Source organism: Eulemur rufifrons, chromosome 17 (genome assembly GCF_041146395.1).
Source record: "Eulemur rufifrons isolate Redbay chromosome 17, OSU_ERuf_1, whole genome shotgun sequence".
Taxonomy (NCBI): Eukaryota; Metazoa; Chordata; class Mammalia; order Primates; family Lemuridae; genus Eulemur; species Eulemur rufifrons.
This window is the reverse complement of record NC_090999.1, coordinates 47,841,517-47,868,592: the sequence shown is the minus strand read 5'-3', so window position 1 is coordinate 47,868,592 and position 27,076 is coordinate 47,841,517. Positions and strand designations below refer to the sequence as shown.

At 39.3% G+C, this 27,076-nt stretch overlaps 1 protein-coding gene and 1 pseudogene across 2 annotated transcripts in view; one reads left to right on the top strand and one right to left on the bottom strand.

Annotated features, from left to right (window-relative positions):
* Window positions 1–27,076, bottom strand: part of ARHGEF28 (Rho guanine nucleotide exchange factor 28) — a 267,842-nt gene that overhangs the window by 112,172 nt on the left and 128,594 nt on the right. Inside the window, exons 8-9 of one of the 2 annotated variants that reach the window (XM_069492767.1) lie at window positions 18,340–18,392; window positions 17,719–17,779 (exon numbers count right to left, since the gene is read on the bottom strand). In XM_069492767.1, the coding sequence (XP_069348868.1) occupies window positions 17,719–17,779; window positions 18,340–18,392 (114 nt within the window). Of the gene's footprint in view, window positions 1–1,247; window positions 1,333–17,718; window positions 17,780–18,339; window positions 18,393–27,076 lie in introns of those variants that run through there. The other variant, XM_069492768.1, reaches the window with a different exon arrangement.
* Window positions 9,466–9,783, top strand: LOC138398381 (ATP synthase-coupling factor 6, mitochondrial-like; annotated as a pseudogene).

The window sequence follows — 27,076 nt, the reverse complement described above, 5'->3', positions numbered from 1 at the left end:
ATGGCCTGAGCAATGTGAGAAATTTGTTCAGGCTGAGGCTTTATACTAGCCCTAGATGATCAACTCATCTTATTCCTAGGGTTGGCCTTGATCCCAGCCGGACAGCAAACATGCAAACACACACTTCTATTTTATTTAGGAGGAAGGAAGAAGATCCTCAAAGCTAACCACATATGTTGACAACTTCTAGAGCCCGTCCTTCTCTGGGCAAAGCATAGGGTGCTAAGGTAAGTCATTCTATAGAAGAGGTATGCACCCAGGACAATGCTGCCGAGAGAGAACTCATTTTCACAAACACCTTTTCTGCTTGTAAGCTCAAGAAAATGTTCCTTTTCCTCCTTGAATTAAAAGCATAACCACATAAATCCCTGTACAAAACAAGAAATAGAAAGGGTTACTCACTACTTTTCTTATTTTCAAACCTCAGAAGCCAACAATGACCACCTGCTAGGCCCAGCCAAGGACAATGCCACAGGTACTCAGGACACCACCACTGTACCCAACACCAACTTGCCCCTTGGTTTCCATGACCCACACCACAACAAGAGTGGGTTGCAAGTAAGAGGGAATAAGCAATGTAAACCCACTCCATTATTACGCATGCTGCAGATAAATGGCTCTTCCTCCTTTGGCAGTAAATTATTTTTGCATACTTAATTATTTTTAGTAAATGTTATTAATATGACTGCATTCCCTTAAAATATACAGGCTTTTGTGTTGAAATTATTTTTTTAGATTCTTTCTTTATATCCATAAATCAATAAAATAGTAGAAAATAGAAATAGCAATTTGCTTAGGTACAAATTATTTTTTAAAATTAATACACACTTAAAAACTAAAACAAAAGAAGGAGAAACTTGGTTTAAAACACATGCATAGTTCTCTGCAAATCCCACAAAGACTGGACATGTTTAAATCAACAGGACTCTTTATTGTCAAGGTAACTCTGATTAAGTTAACCCAAAACATTTACCTTGTACTAAACTCCCGGTTTTGTTTTTTTTTTTTTTTTTTAAGAGCACCGCATGTACACAGTAACACAAAGGTAGATTCAAAGTGAAGAATGAGTAGTAGGTTTACCTCCAAAATCTATTTCTAAAGTACTATATAATGAGAGTTTTATAAAGACGTGCATAAACACGTACTTCATCAGAAAACAGCCTGGCAAAGAAATGAGGAAAAAGCAAGGTAAGAATATGAAAATGTCTAGTTTGGCTCTGGGGGAAAGAAAAGACACCGTGATCTACCTTGTTTGGATGCCCTGCGCCGAATCTTCATTTTGGGAAAGGAAGGCCACGAGTAGTTAAAAGGTGAGTCGGAGTCAGAATCCATCTTTTTGTTTTGGCGAAATCAGCCGATTAAGGAGACTCAGGAAGCGCTCCGGGGCGTCCCCAGCCAGGAGGCAAGTCTGCCCGTGTGATGTCAAAAGAAGGAATGAGGCTGGATGAAACAGCTCCGAACACCAGGGAGGGAGAGGCAATAAATGTTTTGCTTCCTTCGGGCGTTCAGGCATGTAGACCGACAAGGAGGCTGTAAATATTAAAGCCAAACTGGGGAAGTAAAGGAGGGAGGGGGGGAGCCCAGAGTCTCGCTGAAACATCACAGTCCACTTATTCAAAAGGGCACTGGGAGCAAATGAATCATTAACTCTCCTTTTCGTGTTACTGGAAATGGAAATGAAGGAGGAAAGCAAGTGGGGACTGAAAGGAGCTGCCTGGGATTCAAGAAAAGCCTCCAAGTGCAGCGCTTGTTTTGCTCCGGAGCCAGAGTATCCTTTCTCAGAAAAGCCGCCCTGTGCAGCGTGAGATAAAGGTTGAGGTTTATGCGTGTGGACAGCCAGAAAGCTTCATCCACAGGCAAAGGCAGGCCCTCAGACTCAGGATAGGGCTCTTTCCAGAGCAATCTCTTCTTTCATACGACTGACTGGCAGCTTGGACAGATTTTCGGATCTAAGAGCCAAAACAGCTCCGATAATTCATTTACCAATCCAGGCTCACCGTCCTCTTCAGTCCTAATGTGGTTGGAAGCTTTCACTTTTATAGAGAACTGTACCCATCTCATTAGACTCATGCAAAGTCATCTACTGCTTGTGTTTGGCACAATTGGGCTATTTTCCTAAATTGTCACTAAGTTTGGCCGTCAATCATCAGGATTTTGGCGCCTTTATAGCTCCGATCTAAACTTTTAGTCCATCTCAATAGAGCTAGTGACTAATTTACCACAAACCAACAGTTGTTGCGCAGTCTCCCTGAACAACTCTCCCGTAATTAGCATTCAGTCGAGGCTCATTACTGCCTCCCCATAAATCTTGACACTGCTCAAACTCCCTTCTCTGCTTCCGATAGGCCCACGGATAGCATACCCCAAATAAGCTCAAGCACAGCAGTCGGGATCTGCAGTGTTAGAAAGTTTATCCCACAGAGGAGTCTCTTGAAAGCATTTCTTTCAGTAGGAACAATACCAAGAAGTATTGTGCTTTCTTTTGTGAGTCCTCTGATGCCCATATAAACTAAAGGACATTGGAAATAGTATGAGGATCCATTCGACTCTGCAGATTTGGAACATGACAATATGTGTCTTAATTAACATTCATCTCTTTACTTCAATTTATTTCCCAAAGTGTTGGCACTATTATACCACCCCGTGTAAGAAAATAGCTACATAGCCTGCTCTGTGACAGCTAATCCTGCCTGATTGGGGAAGCGTTGAGTGTGGGTCACAGACAGAAGAGAAAAAAGGAAACAGAACACCTAATTTCAAATTTTAGTAAATCAGAATTACACAAATCACTACTGTGTTTTTATATGGCTTGCCACAGAAACATACAACTAGAACAAAATACAACTAGAGTATAGGTGCAAGCATTGCAACTAAGTGAAAAGAAATATGAATACATATTCTACTTTGTGGCTTTTTATTTGAGGAATAATTACATATTTTTCCTAATCAGTTGGGTACAATTGTAAGAATAAATAACTCTCAACCCTTACATCAGGTAAGAGTTTTAGTCCATATGGATCTTTAATAAGAAAACATACAAAATCTTATGGAAGAATGTTTACATTCAGTCTCAGTTTTAGAGCACAGAATTGTGCCTGGAACATTGAAGGCATTTCTTAAATGAATGAATGATTTACAGTAGTTAGTCTCCTATGAGAATGATCTTCACCCAGTGAATGAAGAATGTTTACATGACAATTATAGTATTTTTAATATCTGCTGTTTAAAAACATATATATCTTGACAAAAAAGCTATAAGAATTTTTATAAAATGTTTAAAAATATATTAGTATTTTATTCATCACAACAGTATCTACATTTGTGAAGAGCAGTACTTCTGGGTGGAGAAAACTCATTGTTCTGAGACTACAAACAATACCAGGAATGTGCAAATGTCCATGGTCCCGTGGCTGCCTCCAGGATGTCTCCAGACCAAAGAAAGGGAATCTCCACTAGTATGGACAATCACCACACTCAAATAAAAGTGTTGGATCAGGAGATGTTGTTATCTTTCTTCAACTATCCACACTATTAAAGAATCCTTTGATATGCAAAATTTCTAAGAAGGTTAGAAATACTAAAGTTCTCATCCTTAATTGGTGGGGGCTGGTTTTGTAGCTCCTTGCTCCACTAAAGGTATGCTTTTATATTTTACCTGTGCTGTGGGAGAGAGGGAGACATGTTTTTTGTTAAATTACAAACAGAACAGAAGTATTAGTAATATGGTCCATAGAGTCTCCCTAACTGGCTGTACTAATTTGGCCAGAAATGTGACAAAGTGTTCAGGAAGCTACACTGCAGAGACAGCAGAGTTGGGGCAGAATTTCTCAGCTGGCATCGGAATGCAGGTGGGAGTGTGTGGGGGGGGCGGCGACTATTCGTTTAAAATGCAGATTATGAGGTTCTCATCCCAGACCAGTTGAATCAGTCTGCGGTGGTCCAGGAACCTGCACTTGCAAGCAGCACCAGCACCCCCCCATCCCAGGCAATTCTCATGGCCCTTAGAGCTACTTAATGAGGAGACAGATAAACCCAGGTTAACTCATCACTGGAGCAGGCTTCTCTCTTGACCAGAAGTGACAGATGAGAAGAACTTCAGGGCAATGTAGACAGAGGGAGAGAGAAAGATGAAAAAAGCATGTCTATTAATTAAGATGCCAAGGAGATTCATCTAAATCTAATTTTCCCAAAAGCATAGTTCTTGTTGACCAATTACATATCAAATGATTATTGATATAGAAATTATTCTGACAATGAAACTACAACTACCCAATACACGTGAGACAACGAACCAATACGTTTGACATACCTCAGATCTCAAGAGACTTCCCATTGTCCACATTTGCTTTACTACTTATCAATATTTTTGTAAAGAATGACATGATCTCCACCAACCAGCCATGCACAGCTAACATATAAAGTGAAGTAGAAAATACTGTCTGCACAGCCCTTTTTATTTTTAGGCCAGCTCACTTCTTTGCTCACCAAAGAATTTCTCCCGAATGTAGGTCATTTATCCTCCTGTTTTCTACAGTAATTGGGTTTTTGGTTTGGAGAGGGGGGGTTTTGTAATTTTGTCAATATAATTGCATTTAAATTAATTCAAGATGTTATTTACATCTCATACATATTCAGTGGCAAATAAGACTGGCTGATTGCAATTGCAGTTGGCAGAATTCAATGATATACCCCCCAGGCCACCTTTTCACCAGATTTCATGCAACTATTACAGTGTAAGAGTATGAATGGTTTCATGGGAGATACCTTCACCTTTAATTAGAAAATCCTTTACTTAGAAAATAACCTCTATGAGGTTATAATCACCCCCGGCAGATGCTGCTGCCTTGAAGTTTCAGCTTTCTGAAAGACTTATATAGAAAAGAAACTTTATTTGATCCTCCTCATTTAGACATGTAACCTGCCTTTCAACCTTTATAAAATTAAATCTATCCAAAGGAGTATTTATATTTTGACTTGAATTATAGTATTTCTACAGTTTTCTTATCTGGCAATGGGCCCCCAAATTCCCTGAGGGCAACAGCTGTGTCTTACTCATATTTTTAAGGAGCCACAAGCTAAAAAAATAAAATCACAGGTTTTGGAGACATATCTGGGCTCAAAGAGTGGCTCTGTCACCTGCTTAGCATCCCTAACCAAGTCACTCATACTTTTTCAGCCTAGTTGGCTCACATAAAATGGGATCATCACATCTATATTTCAGAGGGTTACTGTGAGGATCAATGAGACTATAACAGTAAAAAACTTAATACAAGAGATTTTCAACAAGCTTTAAATATTAAATGTAAATAAAGCTTCCCTTTCATTATATTTCTCTTTTATATTATAGACACTAAAGTATTCTTATCTTGACCTTAGGAATAATAGTTTGATTTTCAAAACTGAGACATGGCAACATGCAAGGAAGTTACAAGATAATCATACTAAGACAGAAAGAGGAGGAAGAGGAGGAGGATTTGCTTTGCTTCTCTGCTCCATCCTTAGGCCACCGCAGACAACAGTTTTTAGCACTACTAGACATCATTCCTGGGAAGTTACAAGAAAATCCAGACACAAGGAGGCAAGGCCCCTGAGGCCAGGACAAGCCTCTCCTGGATGACTTGGGCCAGTGCAGTAACAATTTAAATATATGCTTCTCCATATGCAGCCTTGACTTCTAGCATTAGGTGAAAATCAAGGATGGTCAGACTTCCTCAAAAACCCTGGAAGCCACCATGTCATATCTCAGCAAGTCCAACACAAGCAGTTCTGTTGGAGATAATCATAGTTACTACGGTGAAACGGTGAAATGGTTGGCCTTCACTGGCAGGCCATGTTACAGGGAAAACGAGATCTTTACATGTGTGGTTCTCATCCCTGTGCCAAGATGCTCTCACTCTGAGATGCATGGTGGGAACAGCATACTCACATCTCCAATGTCGCACTCACTCATAGACTTTCTTTTTTTTTTTTTTTTTTTTGAGACAGAGTCTCGCTTTGTTGCCCAGGCTAGAGTGAGTGCCGTGGCGTCAGCCTAGCTCACAGCAACCTCAAACTCCCGGGCTTAAACGATCCTACTGCCTCAGCCTCCCGAGTAGCTGGGACTACAGGCATGCGCCACCATGCCCGGCTAATTTTTTCTATATATATTTTTAGCTGTCCATATAATTCTTTCTATCTTTAGTAGAGATGGGGTCTCGCTCTTGCTCAGGCTGGTCTCGAACTCCTGAGCTCAAACGATCCGCCCACCTCGGCCTCCCAGAGAGCTAGGATTACAGGCGTGAGCCATCGCGCCCGGCCACTCATAGACTTTCTACTCACAGAATGGAATGATGGGTGGAGCCACCCCAAAGTTTAAATTATTATTTTTCTCCCTACCTCCCCTCCTTCCCCTTGGTTCTTTACAGAGCCCATAAAACTGAATTCACATAAAATAGATGTGAATTGGGAGCATGGTGCAACCACTGTTGTCAGAAATCTCACGTTGCCACCATCCATGATACTATCTTACTTAAAAAATAAGAATGTTTTAATTTCTTATCTACCTTTATTACTTTTATTTGAACAAAATAAATACCTGGACCTGCAGAGATTCTGATATACCCCTTTATATCATCCTATTCTCTAAGGAAAAAAATAAATAAATAAATACAACCCAGAAGCCCAACAAGAAGAAATTGCTTGATTTCTGATATGTCTACATGAAATAAGAAAAAATAAAATACTCAAAACACCTCAGGGCAGAAAAATAGTAGATTTCCTGACTGCAGCAATATGTTAAAGAATTATACTGTCAAAACTTCTACCAGTGTTTAATATTGCTACAGATATAAGTTCTATTTAGATCATCCACTTAAGAAAAAAACAAACAAAACATCTTGGTGGATCTCTTTTTGTTTTAAACATTGAGATTTCTGAGCATAACTGAAAGGAAAGAATTAGGACAAACTTGCTAAGTTTTTCTGAAAAATAAATCATGAGGAATTTTGAATTTATCTTGGGAAGCAGCATGGATGGTGGATGTGAGGGGTCCTGGAGGTGAGAGAAGCAAGGATGTGCACCTGAGTGTGGGCAGAGGAAGGGTCGAAGGGTAGGGAAGTATCTTGCTATGGCCTAAGGAGAAAGAAATTCCTCATGATAGAAGAACCCATGGATTTAGAGAGAATGACATCTAAAGTTACATTACAGTTTTTTTCTGATACCAATTTCCCCAAAACTACAAAGAAAGTCTTTTATATGCCATAGACTTATTCACAGACCATTTTTTTGTCAATTTTAAAATTCAAAGTTCAACTTAACGTTCTACAGACTTTTATATTGTCATTCGCATGTAAATAAGTTATCTATGAGGTATGAAATGAGCAAAGAGTTTAAATAATTAATTTTAACATGAACTGTAAACTATTCCATAGTTGTGAGCTAAAATGCACATAAAATATGAATAATACTCGTTTTATTAAAAAGGGCAGGCTCACCTTGTATATGCTACTGGGGTGTTATTGCTTCTAGGCACTCTCAACTGACAGAGCAAGAAAATATATATGTGCATCCTCACCTATGTATATACACATATCTACTAATATTTCTATATGCAACCATGTATATCTCTACTAACTAAACATGAGTGTATATTGATATCTACAACTCTAATCTATTACCACATGGATCATTCTAGCCACTTCCTCTTGCTTCTATGTAAGCTCCCACTCCAATAGTGAGAAATCTGGCACCTACTGGCCATAATTCATTTACTTAACTATTTCATTCCAGTATACATATAGAGTGGCATCAAAATGTTAACTGTACCCCTGTAAGAAAATACTTTATCAGCTAGAGGACAGTGCTTACGTACAGTTTCTTTGCCTTTATTCTTACGGACTTCACTCATTTCCAAAGTTAATAGGTCTATTCCTCCCCTCCCACCCAAAATCCCCCTCAGTAAGGTTGTTTCATACATTTGTAATACAGTTACAACAGTTAGATCATTTTGTCACATTCTGCATTCCATCCTAGGATACCCCAACCCCAAATGCTTTGGTTTGGGGTTTTTTTTGTTTATTTTGGCAGACATTTAAAGTTTATTCTGTGTGTCATGAAGTTCTATAGGTTCTGACAAATGCATAGTGTCACAGAGCCACATTATAAAGAATCACAATTAGAAAAAATAAATACACGTACAATGATGAGGATATGTAAAAAGGATATAACAGCCAACTAAAATAGTTCCCAACTACCAAAGCTAAAACATTTTAACAAATAAAGTAGTACTAGATTATTACCCAAAGTATAAAATAAATATCCATGACTCTATACAGACATAAATAAATGATTGAATAAGTAATTCGAAGAGGGAGGATACAAATCTCTCATGTATAAGAATTCCAGGTAATTTATGGAGATACTCCACCTACAAAAAAGTATACAGATAACTCCTCACTCCTTAAGTGTGGGAGTTATCTGTATATGGTAACTTCCTTCCAAAGAGCACAATATGGAAAGGGTGGTGAGGAAGAGTAACTTACAGTAGAGAAACCAAACACTACCTTAGCCAGATAATCAAGGTCATTATCAACAGTGATAATTAATGTTGATAGGATATACTTTTGATATGGTCTGATGAAAATGATACTTTACCTTTGTGGTCTTCTTCCTAAAACCCATAACCTCAGTTTAATGTTGGAAAAAACATCACAAAAATACCAACTAAGGAACATTCTACAAAATATCTGACCAATACTTATAGTATCTTGAATGAGATCCTGGAACACAAAAAGCAAATTAGGTAAAAAGTAAAGAAATCTAAATAAAGCATGTAAATCTAAAACTGTTCTAAAAATAAAGTTTCTTAAAAAGATTTTAAAAAATGGAAGCAAGAAATATAGAATCTATGTTCACCAAATGTTTGTGGAACTAATGCTAAAAGAATGTTTGCATCCCTTAATCAAATATGTAGAATTCAAGTCAAACATTAGACTCCATTTACTTTTGCTTAAGTTCTCATTAGGTGAAGTTACCACGCAACTCGGAGGGAACTCATTAGACATTAAAATATTATATATAGAAAATAATCCTAATTTATTAGAAACAAGTAATGTCTCTTTGGGGTTAATATGGGCCTAAGAGTAAATCCCTTGAGAAGTTCCCATTTGGCACCTGTTGAGTACTATCTCAGTCAGATCAGCTGAAATTATACTGGCAGACAAATCTCAAGCACTTGGATGAAGCCACCTAAGCTCACTCAAAGTTTTCTTCTCAACTTCTAGGCACCTTCAACCTCACTCTTTATTCTGAATTTTTGTTATTTTCAATATTATGCAGAAACAACAAACTGTTTCCTAGCGGGTCTCATGTATGACCTCTGATTGTGTCCCTTCCTTCTATGCTTTAGCTAAATATCTTCTCAGCAGAATCTTGCACCGTGAAGAATAGATTCTGAGAGTGACAGCTCGGGCATGTGGAGTCACCAGGATGCTCCAGAGGCACTTCAGCCTCCCCTCTGTCATTCAGCCAGCAGTCTCAGTCCCTTTGCAGAGGAACCCTGGTGTTACAGCAGCAGCGTTTAATAAGGAGCTTGATCCTGTACAGAAACTCTCCGTGGACAAGATTAGAGAATACAAATCTAAGTGACAGGCATCTGGAGGACCTGTTGATACTGGCCCAGAGTATCAGCAAGAACTGGAGAGGGAGCTTTTTAAGCTTAAGCAAATGTATGGTAAAGTAGATATGAATACATTCCCTAACTTCAAATGTGAAGATCTGAAATTTAAAACCATCAAAAAACCCTGATCCTAAAGAAATAAAGTAAAATTAATCTGGTAATCTGCCATGGATTAGTTGCATAACTAATCAGAAGTATCAGAATAAGCATACATTTCATAACTGTCAAATGTTCTTTTAATTCTGATTCCAAATAAATTATTTGGTGATGTAACAAAAAAACAAACAGAAAAAAAAAAACAAATTCTGTCAACTTTCTTGTTCATGCCTAAGAGGCCATGTTTCATAAAAAATGTCCTCCAAATTAGCCATTCTTAAAGTTAAAGCAAATTGTCCCAATAAATTGTCAGGGCTTGTACTGCCTGGCATGAAAGCTAACCAGAATCTTAATTGCCCTAAAGTCCTTCCAAGGATTAGCCACTGGATACTCAGTAAAAAAAAAAAACAAGCCTAAACTCACACAAATGCACTTATACTGCAATCAAGCCTTCGGCCCACTGATCCCTCTGTGAGTGTAATCCTTTTGGAACTGCCTGTGCACACAGGTATTCTGAAGTGTGTCAACACAAGAAAAAGGGAAGAAATCCCTGGATGTCATTTTAACTTTCCATAAAATAAATTTTATAAATACCATTTCCAGAATATATTTCATAGTTTTCATTTGTTTCACGTTTTGTAAATAAGTTGTAGTTTCCTTAATAGTTTATACTTGTTTGAAATTCATACTCTAATTATTTTATTTAAACATCAAAATAAAGGGATCTTTAGGGATGGAAACTATGGAATTTACTTATTCACTAAGCCAATTTATTTGGGGATGAGGATCTTATTTTGGAGAAGGAAAAATATAGAGTTCAGAGAAAGTACTGCTATTTTTTCCCTCCCTTATTTACATTTCAGAAATTAAGTTGGCTTGTAACATGAAAGAAAAAGGCAATTTAGAGTGTAATAAAGGTAGGTTATTATAATACTAACGCCAAACATCAGGCATCCTTATAATGCCCTTATGACATTAGTCAAATATCAACCCACCCCCTTCATCCCATTCTGTGCACCTCAAAGTCCCACAAATGGCTCTGTGACAGCAAATTACAGTCACTTGATTCCTTCTTAATGTTTAAAAATAATTAATTTTTAAAGGTTTAATCATCTAATTTAAGTTTAAGTGGTTGGAGAATTTTTCAATACTTTTTTTTAGTTTTCACATTTCCCCCAGATCCATGAAATTGATGGTGATAATCACTGAAAATCTGTGAACCTAATACAAATGGTTGAAATCAGTTGTGATCAGTTGAAATAACAATAGAACCTTATTCTCCAATTCCAAAAATACTGAAAACCCAGTGAGGTAGGAGTGATTTCAGCATTGCAGAGCTCCCTCAAGGATCTCTGAGTGTGGTTCTCAAACTTGGCTGCACCTGGGAATCACCAGGGTCCCTGTAGGAACAGCTAGACGCTCAGGCTACATTCCGGACCAATGAAATCAGCCTTCTCTGGGGGTGGGACTGACCTTCCATATTCTTAAAGCACTAAGGCAATTTCAATGTGTAGGCAGAGTTTAGAACCATGGATAACAGAGTGTTTAGATTAGCAACTCCTAATCTTAACCAATATTCATGTGGCTCTTTTTATGTTACACAGGAAGCACATTAGCCCGTCATTACACCACACAGCATCCTGGACTTAGGACTTATAATTTAACATAGTTTTTTAATTAGAAGAAAAGGCAATAAGATAGACTATATACCTCCAGCAAGGTTTTAGTTTCTTCACATTTCCTAGTCTACATTACACATAAACATAAAAGTCCCAAATATTCTCTTTAATTTATGGGATAAAAGTCTGTCAATAAATACTCCAATGTCTCATTTAAAGAAAAATGCTTCATTTACCTTCCACAAGAAGAATTTTACCCAAATGATGAAGCCACAAATATGAAAGGCTGAACACACTCGATAAGAGAACCAAATTGAGCTGATAACAATCAGAATTCCAATAAGTCAGCAATTTTTCCTACCAAAAACAATTTTTAAAGCCTGAACCACCACAATAAGAAAATTTCTTTGAAGTGAATAAAAAGAATAAAATTTGAGTCAGAATTTATACAAATAACTGCATATCCAATGGTCTTCCTGGGATACTTTACCATCCCCTAGACCTCTTACTTCAAAAACAGATCACTAGTAAGTCTTAGTTTGTGGTAGAGAGATGACTCCCCCCCCAAAAAAAAGAAAAAGAAAAGAGAAAATGGGATTCCACACAAACTTTTGTAGCCTGGAGCACAGAAAGTGAGCTGCCAAAAATTAGGCTTGAAAATGTATTTTTCAGAAGGGTAAAAGCTCTGCTAAGGTGCCCTCTCCTTCCCCCGTTTTCCTTCATGTTTCACGAAATATTCTTGAGGTTTCAACATAGATATATTAAATAACAGCCAATAGAGGATCATCGTCCACTGACCCAGGTTCCAGCTCTTAAGATTCCATGCTTAAGAACCTCTTTGAGGGCTGGGCTCAGTGGCTCACACCTGTAATCCCTGTACTCTGGGAGGCCAAGGTGGAAGGATCACTTGAAGTCAGGGGTTCGAGACCAGCCTAAGCAAGAGTGAGACCCAATCTCTACTAAAAATAGGAAAAATTAGCCACGCATGGTGGAGCATGCCTGTAGTCCCAGAGGCGGAGGCAGGAGGATCTCTTGAACCCAGGAGTTTGAGGTTGCAGTGAGCTATGACGATGCCACTGCACTCTAGCAGAAGCAACAGAGTAAGACTCTGTCTCAAAAAAAAAAAAAAAAAAAAAAAAGAACCTCTTTGAAACCATCTCAAAACTTTATTTTCACAGGCAACTTTAAAGTGCTGTTTTCTAAGTATTTACAGGTCAGTAACATTAATTGCATTTCCAAACTTTTAGTTAATATAATAAGAAAGAGAAACTAACCTAATTAGTTCTATTTATTTGGTTGTCTGCCAAACTAGTAGTATTGACTGTACTGTCTCCATCCAGCTCACAATGGAATCCACAGGCCTGGACCTCTACCAGACATGCCCTCAAATGGAGGTCTTGAAAACCTATTTATAAATCGCCTAACATTTTGTTTTAGACAAGCTATTCCTTTGGACCTTCCAATCATTTACAACCAGTTTCCCTTTGCTGATGTTTTCCTGCACTTCCTGTGGAAGGTCCAGGAGCTTTGTTTCTCTCTCTTGGTCTTATCTATAGTCATGAACGGTCTGTGTCTTCTAGGTTGAGAAATCTGAACCTCACATCCTTCTGTTTGTTTCTGTCTATTTCTGCTTCCTCTTCTTCCCAACTGGGTCTTTTGTTTGTTTGTTTTTTGGGGGGGTTTTTTGTTTGTTTGTTTGGGTTTTTTTGGTATTAAATTAAGTTTCTCTTCACATACAGCTTTGGTTCATCTGTCTCCTGGTCCTAATATCCACCAAGAGGTTTTATTTTCCTCATATTACATATAAGTAATAAGTAACAATAGCAATGAAGTGGCCCCAAGCATTAAAGAATAGCTGTGATTGGAGCCCCATATATACTGATCAGGCTGCTCTATAAAATCAACAGTATGTATTATAAACAAGGAGATTGAGGGTACTAATAAATACTTATGGGGAGGATCTATGCCATTTTCCTTTTCTTCTTACTAAAGTAATCCATGTGCTTTGTACAAAAATATACAGAATCATTTTAAGCCGCTTTCTAAAATGGAACTACTTATGGTATAAAATGTTACATGAAAATGCAGGACAAAAATTCTCGTTTTCATGATCACAACTACATAAAAAATGAACGCAAAGGAAAACTGCTAGTAGGAAATACATACACATGTAACAGTAGCTGCCTCCAGGTGGGAGAATTATAGGAATTTCTTTTCCTATTCTTTCTAAAATTCCCAATTTTTCTACTGTGAACATTTATTAGCTCTATAATTATAAGACTGAATTTTTTTCCCAAGAGGTTTATTTAGCAAGGTATGTTTCAATTCTTCTCCGGCACTCGCGCAAGCCCCCACTTCCCTAACCAGCTAGATCTGGAGCAGCAGACGCAGCACTGCTCCGTGCCCCAGCTTCAAGGTACTGAGACTACCAGGCAAGGAGGAGGATGCCGGCCAATCCAACCCCACCTCCCCTAGCATCTCTCTCTGTCCCCCCTCCACCTCCCCCCCAGAGAAAGGTAAGACATGCTCACATAGTTGTTGTTTTGACATGGCAGTTTCACCAATCCTTCATTTTTCCCACCCAAATAGTCATATGACATCCAGCTTTGGTTCATCTGTCTCCCCAGGGCCCACTCTCCCAGTCCCAACACCCACCAAAGAGTTCTCTTTTCCTTATATGACATATAAGTAATAAGCAATAATAGCAATAAAGTGGCCCAAAGTATTAAAGCATAGCTATGATTGGATATAATCTTTAGTCCAATGCAGGTCTTGGGTGATAAATTATTGGAGGAAAATCAGCCTTGATATGGGCACCACTGCATTTGGTCTGTCACCCCCAACCTCACTCACGCCGTAGAATATCCCTTGCTAAGAGCGTGGGTGCATCACCTTCCAGGACCTTCTGTAACTCCCTTGAGACACTGGCATTCTGACTTCACAGTCCTCAAGCAGGAACTTAACTTTTAAGTAGACATTAATTTCTAATCAAAGCCACACAGTTTTATTTTGTCAAATCTAACCTCTTAAAAGTAGAGTTTTTGAGACAGTGACTCATCAAGCCATTCACAGCTTTGCTGATTCAGTGATGGTTTATGCATCTTTGTTTGCAATTGGGATTCCAATAGTGCACCCATCCCACTGTGTTTCCCACAGGCTGTCGCCTTTTCCTGCTAGATGTGCACTCTCTTTCTCCTCAGCACAGCATTCGCTGCTGCCCACTGTTCATTTTATCTCTGCTTAATATTTTGATCCTATATATTTTTCTTTTTCTTTTTGAGACAGAACCTCGCTCTGTTGCCCAGACTACAGTGCCATGGCATCAGCCTCGCTCACAGCAACCTCAAACTCCTGGGCTCACGCAACCCTCCTCACTCAGGCTTCCAGAGTTCCTGGGACTACAGGTGCGCACCAACATGCCTGGCTAATTTTTTCTATTTTTAGTAGAGATGGGGTCTTGCTCTTGCTCAGGTTGGTCTCAAACTCCTGATCTCAAGAGATCCTCCCACCTTGGCATCCCAGAGTGCTAGGATTACAGGCACGAGCCACCTCGCCCGGCCACTTGATCCTATTTCTTAATCACATTTAGTTCCATTTACTTGCACTAAATGGACCCTTTCTTCCTTCTTAATTTCTGTATTGACCCTTTTCATTTCATCTACCAATTTCATCTACCAATTTCCTCCAAATTCTTTGCCCTCTGTCCCCATTCTACCTGCCTAGAATATGCATATGAAGGAGTCCCACCCTCCACTGTGACAGCAACAGAACCAGATCTCTCAGCCCTTCAGCTGATGACTGTTCCCTTTGAGCAAAAGCCAGGTCCTTACAACATCCACAGAGAGCAGGGCCGTCACTCCTAGACTCAACATAAATGGCATCTTAATGTCAGCTCCTGGCCGAGGTGGTTCTGGGGCGCTGGTTTGGATGCACTTACCAGTTGCTACCCACCCTCGACATTATTCCTCCAGCCAATGGTCATTGTTGGTGTATGAGCTAATGGCCAGTGTGGTTCTTGCTGCTCTGAGGGGTCAGTAAGAACAACATAAAGGAAACACCAGTATGCTCTGTCCAGTACAATAAAATTAAATGAAGTTAAAAACTGAGTTCCTCAGTCACATGTCACATGCTCGAGAGACATAGGTGGCCACTGGCCACTGTACTGGACAGCACAGCTAGAGGACACATCCATCATCACAGAAGGTCCTACTGGAGCAGCACTGATGTAGTGTATGAGGCCACACTAAACTCACATCACGTAATTTTGAACAATACAAGTCAGCAAAGACTTACACCTCTGCCACACGTCATTTACCAGCATTTCCTCAGAGACTGGGCAGAACACGAGCATATGTAAAAAACAAAGGCGTTTTGAAGTGGCTCTGGGGAGAGCCATTTCCTATCCCAGATTCCAGTTCACCAACAGACTATTGCTCACCTCTTGCTGCCCCCTTCTCTCAGAAGGTTCCTTTAAAATCCATTATCATTTCCTTTGCATAAAGTCAGGGGACTTTATTAATCCAAAAAGTTTAAATGAACAAAAAAGCAAATGCTAGCCCAAGAAACACTCATCCACGGATCTTCTCATAAATCACTGGATTAAAGTTGCACACGTTTGTCTCTCTCAAACCCTTTATAGCAATCTTCTTCAGACACAATGATGTTACTGACAAAACACTAGGATTAGGTCGAGCTACTACAATTTCCATAGCACGTCTTCTCACCCAGCAAGTATACCGGTCTGAGATTAGAGTGAGTTTTTAAAGCCTAAAATGAAAATCTTCCTACCATTTAATACTTTTAACAGCCAACCCCCTGCCCCCCACAACAATTTGTCTTGGTAAACATTCTTCAAAGCTAACATTCCTGGGAGCATGATGCAATTTGTAGATGAGACATCCTGTATGTATGAGTAAGAGCTATGTGCCTGGCTTCGGTGGCTCACGACAGTATCTATATGGAGATGTTTGCTTTCCTTTTGCCTTCCTCTTTCCCCCTTCTGGAAGTAAATTATTATTCTTACCTTATATAGCAAAACATTAAGGGCGTACATATTGCTTAGCGTTGGTATAAGTTTCTGTTCCAATTTCAGTAGGACCTCCTGCAGGGAGATCCAGCCAACCACCTCTGGCTCGTGGCCAAGCTACTAGCAACACCGTCAGCCGATATCATGGGTGCTTCCTCCTCGTTCTATTCTGTGCTGTGTGATTTCTGAACAACTGTAACTGCTCTGCCATGTGTCTGCTCAGCATGCCAACCACATGCCCCTCCCCTCCAGTGAGCCCCCTGCACGAGTAGGCTCACGGTGAATCCACAGATCATTTGCCTTTGCTATTAAACTCACCCTGGGCATTGTCTTGGTTTTCCCTGATGTCACATCAGCTTGAGCACTCAGCCACCACCACCACCACCAGCAGCTTGCCCCCTGCAATTCCTAAGGCTGCTCCACCCATGTGTGCTTTCTAGGTGTTTGAGCTGCCTCACCTTCACTGCACCCAAAGAAACCAACTGGGAGGTTTGTATTCTCCTGCTCCCCACCTATCTGCCCTAGAGGGCCTCACAGATTACCCAGGTACCCAAACAAGGCACCTGATGGGAGCCCAGCCTATGTCCTCCAAACCCCATCAGCTTCATTTCGCTCTGCTCACCTTGAAATAACTCAAGGGATGAGTCTGGGATCCAAATTAGCCTTGAATAAATAGAAAATATATGGGAAGGAGATCTAGGGAGGTGTCCTCAAGGCGGTATGAATAAGACTATTTGTGGGCAGATGAGAATTCCCAGGTCCACAGGAGGAAATACCTCCACCTTGCCCAGGGAGCCCCTGCCCCTCCAATAGGACACCCACATCAGAACTGAACCCCAGAACAAGCATCTGCTCTTTCCTGAGCCCAGGGGGTAGTTCACATAGGCTCAGGTCCAAGGGTCCCCCATTGGGTATCAAAATGAGATAATGGTATGCTTGGGGGTTCTGGGGCCAGGCAGAATGAAGTTATGGTCTCACTTCCACCCTCTCTGTACCTGTGGCTCAGGTGCTTCCCTTGAAACTGAAGCTGGAAGTGCCTACTTCATAGAAATAACAGGGGCACACATGACATGGCCCATAAAACTGCCCAGAAAAAGCTTTGATGGCTTTGTTTTGTTTTTTTAGATTGTAAATGTAGTCTCAACCCCTGAAGTCGTGATATTATAACTGATGCTGCAAAGAAAATTTACCTGGCTTCAGAAAACAGACAAGGTTCTCAGGAATGAATATTTCATACTAAAATATATTTTCTTCCTGTCCACCGTCTACCTGGATCTGTGATACTCCTATGAGTGCAGAGAAAAGCAAGATTTTGGACATACCCAAATCTAGGCTGTCCTCGTCTTCATGTTCGTTCAGTTGAACTACCAAGCTTTTGTCACACTGAAAAAGATAAAAGTCGGATGGATTTTTAAAATTACATATATGCTAAGCTAATGTTTATTTTTGTGAACTAGAAAACAACCTGGGAAAGCATCAATAAAAACATGTTACATGTATCACAAATGTAAACAGTAAACTAGTCTTGAACTTAATATTACTGAAGAGCTAAAAATAAAGAAAATATCTGGCCTAAGCTGAAACCCCTGAAAGTTGTCCATAGGTTATTTTACTCTCAGAGAATTCTCTCTCAGATTTATTCTTGCAATTATATTGTTGTCGAATATACACAGACATCAAACTTCAAGTTCAAATTTATTTTGGAAAATGTATGCAGTCATCTCGCATATACAACTAAAACTCAGAGAGATAGCTAGGTTTAGTCATAAAAAGTAGAGATTAAAATGTGATAAAGGAAGCTGAATTTCAAGCTATTCTGAATAGGACTTGGGGCACATCCTCTGTGTGTGTGTGTGTTCCTATTTTTATTATCACTAAATCTTCATTTCTACTTAAATTCTGGAGAGAAATGCAGAGAAGAAAGTAGGGCAAGGAGTCATTACCTTCACATTCTCCTTTTCAGACGATGATCTGCTGGACACCAAATTCTTAATCTCTGCAAAAGTAATAATTCTCATCAGGATCTGCTAATTGGAGCTTTTGTAAAAAAAAAAAAAAAAAAAAAAAAAAAAAAAAAGAAGAAGAAGAAGAAGAAGAAGAAGAAAACTAGACAACAAGCATAAATGAGTTGCCCAGGAGCTGTCTGCACAGAGCAAGGTTTTGAGATTAGGCTTCTTAAAAATCAGACCAGAGTATCCGATAACCTGACTGCCCATGCTCGGGTATTATTTGTGTGGACCAAGAAGTAAACAAGCCCAGGAGTTCTCACAGGAAATCCTGAGAGGAAAAAAGATCATTAAATAAATAAATGCCCTTGATTCCAAAGGAAGGCCGCTCACTACCAAAGCTCTTCAAAATAGCACAGACTGTAAGGACATGACTCGTACCTACCTCACACGTCTATTTCCTCAAATACTACAGATTCTATATGTTTCCAAAAAGCACAATTCATTGTAGAAGAGGTCTGGCTTTTCCTCGCGCATCACTGAAGATGGAGAACACCAGTGCAGCCCTCAGCCAGCCATCGCCAGGCCGAGCAGTCCCCGGCCCTGGGCATGCCGGGTGTCCTCTTTCTGAATAAGGTTTTCCTGGAAACAGTAGTGGTCGGGATGTTCTGGGATGAACAGGAAGGTTCACTTAAGGGGGCATTTTTCTCTGTGGTTTGACTGATTTGTTCTCTTCTCAAATACTCAGTTGCCCATAAACAAGAGCCACTGTTGTCAAAATAATAACCGAGGGCAGGTTTGGACCTGGGAAAATTAAAGTGTTGGACACCCCTCGCAAAGGCAGATAACTAAAAATCTTTACCTCAAATTTGGATTAATATCCAACATTGTGGAGTCCCAGGCCCTTTTCTGGACCCTTGCCCCCCCGCCCCATAGCCCTGCTTGGTGCTGACCCTGGGGACCCCAGAGTTTTCCAGCAGGTTCATTAACTAGCCATTCCCTACTCCACTTTGCCTCTCCTATTTAAGTTACCTAATGCCTCCATCCTCCAGGTAGATTTACTCAAACTCTTTTTACTACTGGACAACAATGCTAGGAGTTTTCATCTATGTTTCTGCTTAGAAAAAGGTCGAGGTATTGATTTATATGGCTCTCCATGACACATGGCTACAAAGATGACAAAGGACAAGGATGGAGCAGAGAAGCCAACAATCCCACTTGTCATGTGTTTTTAAAACATCTGTGTAACAATAACTTTAAATTTGCTTTATGTCAAGTAATACTACATATGTGCTCTATCATAGTATATTGCTCTTGATTTTTCTATAATAAAAAAAAGGCAATAAGTTCAATTTTGTGTGGTTATTGTCAAATGCTGTCAACAGGGAATGAGGACAAAGTCCTAGCTGACACCCAGCCTGTGCATCTGGTGTTTAAGCATCCTTGCCTGTCTTTATATGCACGTCCCACACAAGGCCTCCAGGTGGCAGCAGAGTAACATCTGCGCGAACAGCATCTCCGGTCTAAGAACATCAAAATGGGCCAACTTCACCTTTCAAGAGCTTACTTTTAAGTGCCAAAGTCCTAAACACATGGTTAAAATAAAATTTTCCATCCCACTGTGTAAATGCAGAAAATTTATGTGAAACACCTAACGTGGTATTTGACACATTATATGAACAGAGTAGGGGTTTTGTTTTGAAACTCACATCCTCAAAACCTAAAAATTGAGATAAGTAGGAAAGATTCCACCAAGGTGTTAAAAAAAATAAATAAATAAAAAGAAGGGAAGAATATCCAAAACCAAAGTTTCAACAAGCATATCTGGATAGACATCAAGAGACACATCCATTTATTTTGCCTGTTATAAGATATTCCTTTAAAGCCATCTCTGACCATAAACTCTTAAAAAGTAATTATACTGCATTTCTAAAGAAGTCTGTACATACAGTATTTATCCAGAAGCATGGTACCCATTTTATTCCAGATTTCTAATGGAAAAGGCGATATCATCTGGTAATTCAGTTTGCAATAACAAAAGATGTGTTCACATCTGGTAGTAGGTTCAGGTTCCAGCTTCTTTCCCCCTCTCAAAAGGCCAGTGAGCTAGTTTTTGTACATTGCCATGAGTACATTTTTCCTTATAGTCTAATGACATTTTTTTTTTCATTTTAAAACAAATATCACAAACTATATTAAAATACAAAAGTCTTCATAAAAATTATACTTCATTTAAAAAGTAACTTTCAAATTTATAAAGTCTTTATCTAAAATCATTAAGTAATATTTCCAACAGTGTATAGATTCAGGATAATAATATATCTTTAATTAATCTAGGACTAAACAGAACTATATCTTAGAGCTTTCAAAGAGTCTGGCATTCATTCTACCAGAGTTTAATTAAATTGCTCCAGGAGAGTTTCTGCTACATTAGTAGGATCCTTTTACACTAACCTGCTGTACCACCAATTGCACAGTGCAATCAAACCACTCATTGCTATAGCAACCTTCAACAGATAATGATATCAGTAACTCTACCTATTTTGTTTTAAAGGTCTACTAATCTTGCCTTCAAGGCCCACCCAGAAGTAAGGATTACCCCTTTAAATCAGACTTACCAAACTTGATAAACGTGTTTTTTTCTTGCCAAGCTGTAATGGAACAAGAGATAATCTCTAATACTTATGTTCACTAGCGATACTGCACCAGCAAACGGGGTTTTTAAAACAGGATTAAGTACCTGTAAGAATAATACTAGTGTCTCATTAAGAAGCAGATTCACCTGAAAGATCTCAACTTTGTGTACGAGTCTTACTGTCTTCTTTTGCAAAATGAGACCACAGAGCCTAGACTTTAAGCAAAGAAAAGGTTTCACACCAAAAATACAGGATGCTCAGTATTCTCCTTTAATTACCTTTCGGCTATGCCAGAAGAATCATGATCAGAGCCAGCCAGACCACCAGTGCTGCCCTGTCCCTATCCTCAGGTTTAACTGTCCAGACCAAGGCCACCACTGGCTTGGATCTGCGGGGCAGCATCAAAAGCATAGCTGGAAAACGAGAATCATGCTCTCAGTTTGCTCTGCCTGCCCCACAAACGAAATGCCAAAAAACACCCTGATATAATAGTAGGTGTTTATAAAAGCCCCATGTACCCCTCTGGCAATACATGGGGGGTAGGTCATAGTCTTTGAATGAATCCTTTTCCCCCCACAGGCTGTAAATTCTGGGAGGGCTAGGACCAAATAGATTTTGGCCTAACACTTGTGTCCCCAGTGCCCAAGGGGGTGCTAGGCACACAATAGGTGCCAAATAAATGCTTCTCTCCTCCACCTACATCTGGTAGACCAAAGATGTGGTGGATTGTTAGATGAGCTGATCAGGACAGGGAAGAAAAAGTTGGTTACTTTTTTGAATTTCTAACTGAAACACTTCCAATATTAGTGCCATTTTATCACAACTTCTGAACTGCCAGATTGGTGGACAGATGAACGCTTTTCTCCTTGCTTCCCTCCACCCTTCCAGCTCTGTAAATCCAAAAGCCACCCGCCTTCCTCTCCAGTTATGTATGTATTGGTGTTTCACTACTAACTACTCTGCCTCCATGTTGTTGCTACACTGTTTTATCCTAGTGTACTAATCCAATTCTCAGCTGCCAGAGAATTGAAATGGCAAAGGGAACAAACTTCAGAAACTACCTGTCACTCTAAATTGAAAGTCTATTATAATATAACACTTTGAACTTTTGTTTCAATATCGCACTTACTCCTTTTTTTCCTAAAAGTGGCAATACTACTAAGAACCTTCATTGTGCCTGCCCAGTATAAACATGGACTGGGAGAAACAATGACACATTTATCTATAGAAATATCAAAAGGGGACCTGTTAGTCTGAGAGCCCCAACATTCCGTTCAATTCAACAAGCTGGAAAGGTCCCTACTGAACAGTAGCTGGGGAAGATACCAAGACAAGAAAAAGAAATTCTTGCCTTCAAGCAACTCCAAACTGTGCTTTTTTAGAATATCATTTTTATATTTATATTCTACCTTAGTTCAGAAAGAATTTCAAAACATTTCTTTGAAATACAGTGCTTTTTCATTTAAATTACTTGCAATACTTTTTTTAAGCCACAAAAGTAATTATTTAAGAAAACTTGGAAAGGACTAAGAAAAAATATCAATATAACTACCATTAAATGTTGATATAGGCCCCTCCTTTATGTATAACTTCATTGAAGTATAATTGATATACCACACAATTTAATCATTTAAAGTATACAATTCGATGGGTGTTAATATACTCAGAATTGTACAATCATCACCATAATTTTTTTTAAGAGACAGAGGTCTCACTATCTTGCCCAGGCTAGTCTTGAACTCCTGGCCTCAAGGGATCTTCCCACCTCAGTCTCCCAAGTAGCTGGGATTGTGGGTGCCCAGCACAATCACTTTTAAAACATTTTCATCACCCCAAAAGAAACCCCGCATCCTTTAGCAATCACTCCCCTTTTCTCCCCAACCATCCCATCACCCACCTACTGTACCCACCTCCCACACCCCAGCCCTAGCAACCACTAATCTACTTTCTGTCTCATTGGATTTGCCTGCTCTGTATATTTCATATAAATACAATCCTATAATATGTGTCCTTTGCAATTGGCTTCTTTCATGTAGTATTATATAATGTTTTCAAAGTTCATCTGCGTAGCATGTATCAGTACTTCATTCCTCTTCACTGCCAAATAATATTCCATTGTGCATGTATATATATATAATACATATGCATGTGTATAGATAGATATAGGTATACCACATTTTGTTTATCTATTCCTCAGCTGATGGACCTTTGGGTTGTTTCCACTTTTTGTCTATTATGAATAATGCTGCTATGAACATTCATTCATGTACAAGTTTTTCTGTAGATGTATGTTTGCATTTCCCTTAAGTATATACCTAGGAGTGTAATTGTGGAGTCATATGATAACATTATGTTTATTATATTTTTATAATATAGATTTTTACATCTCCTGTATACCATCATCACCACCCCTACCATAAAATCTCAAAAATAAAGAATTCAGTCATGGGAAAAAAAATATATCCTCAGCCCAAAAATTTAGTTGCACTTATCAATTACACAGAAACTCTAAATCATTATACATTTGACTCTTGAACAACACAGGTTTGAATTGTGCAGGCCCACTGGTATACGTATTGTTTTCAATAAATATATAAAAAATTTTTGGAGATTTGCGACAATTTGAAAAAACTCACAGATGAACCACCACCCCTGAGACAGAAAGACCAACACCTCAGAAGTTATACACTGATTGTCAACTGCATGGGAATCAGTAGCCTAACTCCTGTGTTGCTCGTGGGTCAACTGTATTTCAAATTGAAGTCAGGTCATAATTTTCCTAATTTAACCAATTGCTTAGATAAAATGAAGTAAGTTACATTTCAAAGATATACACAAAATTTAATTTTATCTTAGGACTGCTTTTATGTCCCTAAAACTTCAAACTTAGATTCTACTTCAAGAAAGAAACTAATTCTTTAGCTATATTTTCAAGTTAAGCTCGTTTCAACTCTATTAGAATCCTTAGTTGAGTTTCATACTTGTCTTTCCTCCCTAGCCTGCTAATTTGACCCAGCTAAAACAACACATCCATATCCAATGTGAGCCAAATGTGTTGCACCTAGGTGAGCTCTGAGGAACCTCTGAGTCATGGCTTCAAACATGTGGTGGGTTTGACCAGATGATCTCTAAAGTTCTCTCCAGCGCTAACATGATTCTTTAATTCTGTGATCAACTAGGAAGTGAGGAGGAGAATTTTTATTTATGTGTGAGAAAATATATTATTATATACAGAATTAGCATCATATCGGCTTGATATCTTATCTTTATCCTTGGTCCTTTCATGATGAAAGTTGTTCTTTTCTATGAAAAGGAGAAGAAAGAAAATTGGCAAAGTCAGTCTCTAAAGGAAATAAAATGAAAGAAACAATTACAAATGACTTCCTAAGGCTGGGAGGTACATGCTCTGTGCATGATTTTTAATTATGTTTAAAATGCCAAAATGCCCTACTTCTAGGAAAACAATGTTTATAAAGTCCTTGGATGGATATTCCACGCTAAGGGTTAACATAGAGCTGTGTCTCCAACTGCGTAATCACCCTGCAGAACAGCCTTCCTAACTGCTGTGCTAAATCCCCAACACCTCAGTTCCCACCTGTCCTGGCTTTAAAGGTCTACATCTTGACAAGATATTTGAACCACATGCAACGGTTCTCTTAAAAAGCCCGTAAGTTAGAGTATTTAAAATGAAAAAACCTTGAATGAGGATACTCATTTGGCAAATAAATAAATAAAATGAAAACTGTTGGAAACAAAACTTTATGTGGATAAAAGCTCTGTTTTCCCAATAATGTCTCACAGGAGATATTCAAATAAGGAAAATCCATCACATAACTCCCACTACAATGTCACAAACCCAAAGCACAGAGGGAAGTGATACCCTCATCTATAGAATGTGCAAGGAAAAAAGTCTGCTCACCTCTAGTCACTATAACAGAAATTATTATTTCCTGGTATCTCAAAACATGTATCTTTACCATTAAATCCACTATGGGCATGTGTCATATAACTTGCATTCATAATCAGACATCATTTGCTAAGCATCCACGATGTTAGACACCAGGTGAGGTGCTTTATCTATATATTCTCATTTAAGTTTTACTGTGAAGTATTAAATGACCTCTCACCTCCACCCCTACCCAGCCATCTTCCACAAAAGCAAACACAGCCCAGTAACCTGCACAGTGCTTCAAAGCCAGTTCATGGCCGAGCTGCTTTCATCTGTGTCTGCTTGTTGCTGGCACGTGTCAAGACTTGTCTGTGCATGCAAGTCACAAATCTCTCAGCCATAAGGACTTGAGACAGATCAACCATTTGGAATAAAGTTCATCTCAAGGCAATGGTTCCAGTGTTTGCACTTTTTCTATCACACAAATGCTGGAGAGAACTCTAGATCGTCAGTCCAAACACTAAATATTAAATAGATAGCTCCTCTGTTACATAGGGGTAGTTGGGATTCTGTAGTGTGCTAAGGAAGAGAGTTGACTCTTTGCCCGAGTTCTGACAGCCTGGGCAAGTTGTGTCACCTCAAGTGAGTTACATAACCTCTCTGTGCTGCTGCTTCCGCATGCATGAAACGGGGGAAATTGATTCCTGACTCCCCGAAATAGCCCTCCACATGCCCACGGGCCTGTGTGCTCCATGAGTATACAGACTTCATTCAGCTTGCAGCTGCACACCCGGTGCCTAGAACAGTGCCTGGCACGTAGCAGGCACTAACAAATGCCTAAGTGAACTTAAATGAAAGTAAACTCCTTGAGGGCAGGGCTTTTTCTTTTTGATTTTTTTTTTTTTTTTTTGGTTACTGCAGTGCTGAGAACAGTGCCTGGTATAAAGTGGGCATGCAATACATATTTACTGAATGGATAAGTAAATGAGCATATAGGACTCATGTCCACCTGCCCAGCCTGGGCCTTGTGTTTGGACCTGTGGCCTCTCCTGCCTTCCACACAGGAACACGTGGGGGAAGCCCCTTCGAGCCTGAGAGCTGCTGCCTCTGTCCTAAAAGGAATGATTTTGCCCTCTCTCCTTTGTAATTAGAACTTGTGTTCCAATCCCAACTCCATATTTCCCTGTTAATGAAAACGTGGAAGATAAATTATGGAAAGAACCCAACAAAAGTAACAAACTAGTGACAAGAAGTTGAGACAGTTAAGTTAGCAAACCACACAAAAGGTTTTGGTTTTTGTTTTTTTTAACTACAAAAGAATTAAAAAGAAAATGGATTCATAACAGCGGCAAATGATACTATAGTGGTTCTCAGTTTGCTTATGGCCCAACAGACTCTAGGCAGGCAACAGTCTTCCAAACGACATCAAGAATAGAAGTGGGATGCTGGGGGAGGCACAGATGATCTGGAATATTCAAGATGACCATGAGTGGTTTGAAACGCACCTCCCTTTCCCCTCCCCAGGGTGAGCATTACTGTCCTAATGGAAGATGAGAAACCCAGGGATAGTGAAAATGGCAGAAATAATGTCCAGGCAGTTGGGGGAACTCAGTAGGGTTGAGGAAGAGCAACATTTCCAAAAATACCTTCCACGAGTCACTTCCATGAGAGGTTGAGAACTGGGAAAAGGGATTGTTCTGTGATCAGTTAAATTAGGCAACTGCTAACTTAAACAAGATTACACTTACTAGAACCTATAAAACATCAACTGCATTCTGAATCTCCAACGTGGGGGTTTCATATATGGTAGTCCCCCCTTATCCACAACTTCATGTTCTGCAGTTTCAGTTACCTGTGGTCAACTATGGCCCAAATATGTTAAACAGAAAATTATAGAAATAAACAATTCATATGTTTTAAATTACATGCCATTCTGAGTAGTGTGATGAAATCTCGTGACATCCTGCTCCATCTCACCCAGAAAGTGAGTCATGCCTTTGTCCATCATCTTCATGCTGTCTACACTGCCTGCCTGTTAGTCACTTAGTAGCACTCTCAGTTATCAGGTCAGCTGCCATGGCATGGCAGTGCTTGTGTTCAAATAACCCTTATTTTACTTAATAATGGCCCCAAGGCATGAAAATAATGATGCTGGCATATTGTTATAACTGTTCTATTTCATTATTAGCTATTGTTAATTTCTTACTGT